Below are 7,311 nucleotides of genomic sequence, written 5' to 3'. Positions count from 1 at the left end.
ATTTATATGGATTAAATACTTTTGTAGGAAAAAAAAAAACTGTTTTTCATGCCTTAATTTTTGGTCTTTTTTTGTCTGTTTTAACCCAAAATATTTTGATCTCAATATGGATGCTTTTTGTACAAAGATGGGTGTGACTGTAACTGTTGATATTTGACAGTGTTTCAAGGCATTTTTTTAGATAGTTTTATACAGTGTACTATGTTCTAAGAACGTATTAACACTTTTCTCAGATAAAAAAAAAACTGTTCATACTGAACTTTTTTATATGATGATAACTTTAGCTAATAATAATAGTTATAATTTATTCTTATTGTATGATAAATGGACTTCAAATATATTTATCAAATAATATATCATATTAAATATATATATATTTAATATGATCAAGTATACAAAGATAAATGTGTCTGTGACTATTGATATTTCCTTAGATTAACTTTTCTCACTGAGGGACCAAGACTAAATAAAAAGATGTAATGTTGAATTTTACTTTGAGTTATGAAAACAGTATTTTAACAATGCCGTTAAATAGCTTATGAGGATTTTCTAACGTGTTCATTTCAAAGATGGTTAAGATATTTCAGAAATATCATAATCAAAGTCATTTCTAGCTGGGAAGGGGATGCTGCTGATTTACAAAAGGATTTAGATTGTTTAGTGAGTTGAGCAAGTAAATGGCAAATGGGTTTTAATTATAATAAATGCAAGATAATGCATATGAGTTACCACAATTTGAATTATAAGTATAACTTGGATGGGAATAACCTTAACAATGTCATGAAAAAAGGGATCTTGGTGTAATAGTTGATCAGTCTCTTAAGCCATCCAAGCAATATGTCGTTGCTTGTGATAAGGCAAATAGAATTTTAAGTTGTATCTACAGAAATATGAAATACAAGTCTAAGGAGGTTATAATTTCATTTTATAGGTCACTGGTTAGGCCACACCTGGAGTATTGTGTTCAGTCTTGGGCTTCTTACCTTAGGAAAGACATTGAATTGTTGGAAAGGGTAGGGTAGGAGTCATCTTCAGCTAAGACAGTTTTATTCTTTTAACAGGGTGGTTGGCCTTTGGAATGGGTTGCCTTTAGCTGTTGTGGAGGCAATAAATTTAAGCGAGTTTAAGAGAAAGCTTAAGGGCTGGCTTTAAGATTTATTTATTTATTATTTGTTTTAGTTTAGTTTAGAGGATGGGACAGCCAAGATGCACCAGTACGTCCCATGATGTCTGAAAACATTGTTATATTATGATCAGATAAGCTTAAAAAAATCCTAAAGCTTCTAATTTTACTAAATATTATACTTAAACCATCATTTTTGTTATGTATTCTATTTCATAGTTGTCTCAGAGTGACAAAATGCTACTTATATACATGGTTATATAATTAGCCAAACTTCAACTGCTAGCCAGTTTACATGTGCCTCACTATTTTCTCGAAACTGGTGGTTGTTTTCATCTCTCTCTACTTTTTAAGTGATGAAGGAAATTGTAGTAATAAGTTTTGTAATGTATAATATATTCTAAGAATATGTTAATGTAGGCCTTGACAAAATATCTAGGAGCCAGGTGCATTCTAACTTAACTTCATTACTGTTTGTACCAGAAAATGGGAGCGACTTTAGTGCCTCAATTATCTGTGCCTCTGTTATCCATTATCCTCGATTATCTGCAGTTTTTATTTTCTCAAAATAACTGATATTACGATGGTAGAAAATAATTTACATGTTTTGGAGAAAATGTTGCCCAGAATTTAATTTTGGTTGCAAAAGTTCATGAGTTGCATGATATGCGGGGTTTTGGGGTCCAGGATCTGGCATGCATTCAAATCGTAAGTTGGCCGGTTTAAGCCTAACCTTGCATCTTTTATTTTTAACTTTTAAGACAGGAATACAAAATATTTGTAGCTTGCTTAACTTTATTTGATTAGTGGTTAAAAACATACTATACAAAATACACATTAAGATTTCTTAAAGATTTTACTCAACTTCAGTTGTCATCTGCTGTTCTATGCCTAACGGCTGGCATCCTTTAACCACAGATGCATGCTCAGGTTCTGTTGGTGTGTCACTCAGTTACACATTGTCCTCATCCCAACAGATAATTAGTATCTTCAGTCTGTTTTAACATAGACTTTTTGTAATAATTCCTCAGCATAGATTTGCTCCGATTTTTAAATTATTTTTCACAGGCGTTGATACTGTGAGATTGCACTTCCATGTCTGTAGTAGAAAAAGTTCCAAAATTTAGGAGCTATTTACGCCAATATTAGCATTTATATTTAACTAAAACAGGAACGGGCAATCAAAAAAGAATGTATTATAGGAGAATAAGTGGAATTGGAATTGTGTAACTCACAAAATTTGAAGAAATTAAAGGTGAAGAATGACACTTGGCTTTTTTTCATTATGATTGTGCTGACTTTTATAATTTTTCATGATAATGTGATAAATTACAATAAAAAGATTATAATTTAAAACAAGGAACTTAAATATATTGAAAAATGTTATTAAAATTAAACAATGGGCTAATTAGTGATATACTCTAGTGCCTGGATTATCTGCTGTTTCTGTTATCCGATATTTTTTTATTTTCTTGGACCATCATGGGTAATCGAGGCACCAGTGTGTATTTATTTACTTTCATAGTAATGAGTGCATTCTAAAGATCACATGATATCAACAATGACTTAATAGTATTGCCTGAACTAACTGCCTTTGGTTCCATCTAAGTCTAAGCATGTGCAGTAATTGGTTAAATTGAAAGAAAGAAGTAAAGCAAAATGGCATGAAGTTAGTAATATATGGTGTCCAACCTTAGCACTTCTTTCCTGAAGAAACAGGAAGAAGTATTAAATCCACCATTAAAAAGGTCTGGCATGGCCAGGTGGTTAGGGTGCTCGACTCACAATCTGTGGGTCATGGATTTGCATCCTTGTCCCACCAAACATGCTCGCCCTTTCAACCATGGGGGCATTATAATGTGATAGTCAATCCCACTATTCGTGGGTAAAAGATTAGCTCAAGAGTTGGTAGTGGGTGGTGATGACTAGCTGCCTTTATTTAGGACTCAAAGAACAAGAAAATAGTTCCGGACTTCCAAGAGTCCAGAACTATTCTAGATTCAAGTTCTATTTAGCACAGCCCTATGCAAGAATGAAATGGGAAAAAATACTAGGTGCCACAATAAAAATTTTAGTCACCATGGTGCCCGGGGCTTGTGGAGGCCATTTTTAATGTTTGTTTCCAGAATATTAATAAGTAATGTAGAGAATTTATGTGTCATAATACTTTTAGATGATAACGGTATGTTGTGTTCTGCTGATAATGGTATGTTGTGTTCTGCTCTAAGCTCATAAATCAGATACATGGAGTGATATTAATTTTATACTTCGTATTTCTTCATATATATCTAATACTATACATGAGAACCATACTTGGACTGACTGAGAATTTGTTATAATGTTTGTTTGAAAACTGAAGTAAAAGAAAGTTATTATTTACATTTATTAAATTTAGTAAAGTGAGTATTCAATATTTTTTATTCTAGGAAGAGATGGTTACAGAGGAAGTATATATTAACTATCGCTTTCATTTTCTACTGATTGGCACCAGAAGGTGCATCAAGGCGAAAATAATGGATCGATTTAATGTAGATCTCGAGTTTGGTAGCATCACTGACTTGAATCCTAATGTGGTTACAATAATAGGAATGAAAGATAATGTGAAAAATTGTAAGGATTACTTGCTGAACTTCAGAGAAAAGTATGTAAGTAACAAAATATGGGAATTAGGTTTTAGTTTTAAGGTGATCATTTTTTTTAATTCCTCAGATTTTAATTACATGAATAAAAGTTGGTTTTTAAATTGATCTATGGTATACATGTTTAAGAAATAGATAAAGAAAAATAAGTGTCAATCAAGGGTGGCAGCAGGGGGGGATGCTGTGGCCCCTACACCCAACAAAAAATCCTGTACAAGTCGGTTTACTTCCTAAATGTAACAGTATATGTGTTTACAAGAGGTATAGTACTGACCCCCCTAACCCTAACCTCAGGGTTACTGGATTGATAGCAACTAGTGTTTTTATTATTATTTTTTGGAATTGTATCTAGAGTTTATCATTAAACTAAAATTATGCAGGCAATTATATATGCCTGGTATTTAATTTTATTTTGTACCTTTACCTATCATTAAATAGCAGGAAACTCTTGCTTTAAAAGGCAATTTTTTCTATCTTTTCCTTGGTTTGAATACTGAGAATTTTAGGATTTAAAAAATGTAATAATGAGTTAATATTTTAATAGTTGTTTGTCCAATAATCAGATGCAAAATTTGGAGATACTTAAGAAAGTATTTTAACTTCTCGAGTTTTGAAACCATGTGACCTACGTTGCAGATGGTTCAAAACAAAATAAAGTGTGCTTATATAAACGGTTAGACCTCCAGTAAGTAATTTAGTCATGATTGAAAGACAGATATAAGGATTGGAATGTACAAATTCAAACCCTTGTCAGCATTTACTTGTCATCTTATTCATTTGTCACTATTTTCTTCGCTTAGTTTGTTTTTGTTCAACAAAAACTGAAATAATACTTCTAATCAATGCAGTTACCTACATAAAACTGAAAATTAACATAAGAAATGATTCAGATGATTTAATATACTGGTATAACTTGAGTACACATTGCCCCAAAACAGAATATCTTATAAAGATTAGAATGTATTAGTTCATCATTTGGGTACTCTCACTCTTAATGATATTTCTGGGTTGTCCCACAGCAGAACAGTGTTAAGTTTGTGGACTTACAATGCTAAGATCCAGGATTTGTTTCCTCACAGTGGCCAGCTCAATATGTCTTTTTGGCTGTAGTTCTTATTTCCCATTTTTATAAAATGTTCTGTCTTCTTAAAATATATTAACTTATTTTATAACAATAGTAACTGATTAAAAGATTGTTTATGTGATAATTCTATACACCACGATAATTTGTTACTGTAAGTATAACATCAGCCTTAATCTTATTATCGGAGCAATAGATTTTATCTTATTGACTTTGTACTTCAAGTATATGTGTCCAAAAACTGTAAGAATTTACTTCACTAGATCGAGAAATTATAAATTTTTGCACAGTAGTATTTCTGGTTTTTAGTATTTTTAAACTAGAGATAGATAGTTACTCGAGTTTAATCTTGACAGATTGTAAAAAGAAGGCGCAATGAAAAAATGATTATGGGTCGCTATCAGTCTTCATCATCTTCAGTCCAATTTCCTTTTAACATAGAATTCAATTCTGAAAACACAGGAACAACGAATAATACAGAAGATTTAGAAAATACCTTTATGAATGTAGAAGAACAATGTGTAAGTAACACAAGGGTTTTACTTTTAATTGTTAGTAACTACCAAACAGAGCAAAACTAAAAAATCAACCTGGCTTTGAAAATAGCTAATTAAATATACATTTCTCGTGTTCTTACTAATAATGTCTAGTTTGTCAAGTTACCACTAGTTCTAGGTTTCAGTAAATTATGAATACATTATTTATTTTGTATCATGACTCTAGTTTCTACTGTTGTAACTGCATTTTGAATAAATATTGTGTAGATATCTTGAAAAGCTATGATTGAAGATATGTAAAACTGGGGTTATTTACCCCCCTGTTAGATTTACCACAACTCTTCTGTCCAAAATAAACACACCATAAAAACATTTTGAATAAATATTGTGTAGATATCTTGAAAAGCTATGATTGAAGATATGTAAAACTGGGGTTATTTACCCCCCTGTTAGATTTATCACTACTCTTCTGTCCAAAATAAACACACCATTCGTGAATAAAATAAAGAAATTATTTTTGTTTGTGTAGAATAAAATTTGGTTTTTTTCCTGTAAAATACCAGCTATTCAAATAACTTCATATTTAACTGTATGATGTTTTCCATTATTAAGACTTTGATACTGTTCACAAAATAGTTTTTTGTAAACAAATTCTGTTGGCAGAGATTAAAAACAAACCTGCTACAACATGAGATAGAAGTTTTCATTTGAATTATATCATGATGACATTGGCACTTATCAAAATTACTAAGTATTTAAGTGGGCTAAGAAAATAGATGAATTGTAATAAAACGAGCACTTCTTTCTTCAGTGGTTAAATGAGAATAAGAGAGATGTGGTAATTCTTTCACCAAACACACAATATAATAACCTTTTCTTTAGCCTTGAGAAGTGTGATATTAAGTAAATGTTCTGAGAAACAGATTTGCAACAAAATCAGTACTTTGAAAGATTATAAATGTTGCGTATTAATTCACAAGTTTTATAAATATATCCACGAATAATTATTTTACTTAATACTTCTTACAACCTGAGAACACAGTTACAGGACATGTCATGAATGAGATATGAGCAAATATACAACACCGTATATGTCCTGTGTGTAAGCCCGACACTCTGAAGGTTGTTCATCTATAAATTTGGCAATGAAAGAGATAAGTAACGAAAACACTGTCTGGACATATATAACCGAGGAGAATACATGAAGTATACTGAATCCATTTTTATTTACCTTTTTAACCTTAGCCCATTTTATTCCAATCAAAAACCTGTGGTACTCAGGTTTGACTTTCAGTTCTACCGTAAATCTGGACTGTTGCTGAAAGAAAAACACGAGCTAATTTCTGCACAAATATTTGTCTATTTATTTACTCTGATATATCAAACTCGACTGCATTCTTACATTTATTTTACAGATATTTTAGCGATAGTTAATATATACTTCCTCTGTAACCATCTCTTCCTAGAATAAAAAATTTTGAATACTCACTTTACTAAATTTAATAAGAGACAGAAAGGACATCATTAATTATCACTATATTGTCACACTCTCACTAACGTTCACGTGTTTTTGTTCTTTGTTTAACATTATTTTCATCTTAACTTAGATATTTTAAAAACAGATTTTGTACTCTCAAATTTATTTATTTCATAGTTTTCATTTTGTACAGATAAAAAAATATCACTACATTTTTACATTTTGGTGTTCTGTGTGCACTGATGGAAAACAGAACTGCTTGAAACAAGGATACATTGTGAGGCAAAGCTTAATATTTTTGCCAATAAATACTATCCAGGATGTTTTGTTATATGTTAAGTGTTTTAAAGTGTGGTGTTTTGTATGAAATCTAAACTTATGCTTCCAGTTTGTCATTCCTTTTGGCATGGCCAGGTGGTTAGGGTGCTCAACTCACAATCTGTGGGTCGTGGGTTCGAATCCCTGTCACATCAAACAAGCTCGCCCTTTCAGCC

At 31.4% G+C, this 7,311-nt stretch overlaps 1 protein-coding gene across 1 annotated transcript in view; it reads left to right on the top strand.

The window, feature by feature from the left end:
* The window catches only part of LOC106461960 (vigilin-like), a 23,031-nt gene extending 16,590 nt beyond the window's left edge, over nucleotides 1-6,441 (top strand). The window contains exons 16-18 of the mRNA XM_022389084.1: nucleotides 3,550-3,768; nucleotides 5,200-5,364; nucleotides 6,376-6,441. Of these exons, the coding sequence (XP_022244792.1) occupies nucleotides 3,550-3,768; nucleotides 5,200-5,364; nucleotides 6,376-6,411 (420 nt within the window). The 3' untranslated portion in view covers nucleotides 6,412-6,441. The remainder of the gene's footprint in view (nucleotides 1-3,549; nucleotides 3,769-5,199; nucleotides 5,365-6,375) is intronic.
* Nucleotides 6,442-7,311: the final 870 nt, after the last annotated feature.

Source organism: Limulus polyphemus, unplaced genomic scaffold (assembly GCF_000517525.1).
Source record: "Limulus polyphemus unplaced genomic scaffold, Limulus_polyphemus-2.1.2 Scaffold1067, whole genome shotgun sequence".
NCBI lineage: Eukaryota > Metazoa > Arthropoda > Merostomata > Xiphosura > Limulidae > Limulus > Limulus polyphemus.
Note: the sequence above shows the minus strand (reverse complement) of the source record. Positions and strands in the feature narration are given on the sequence as shown.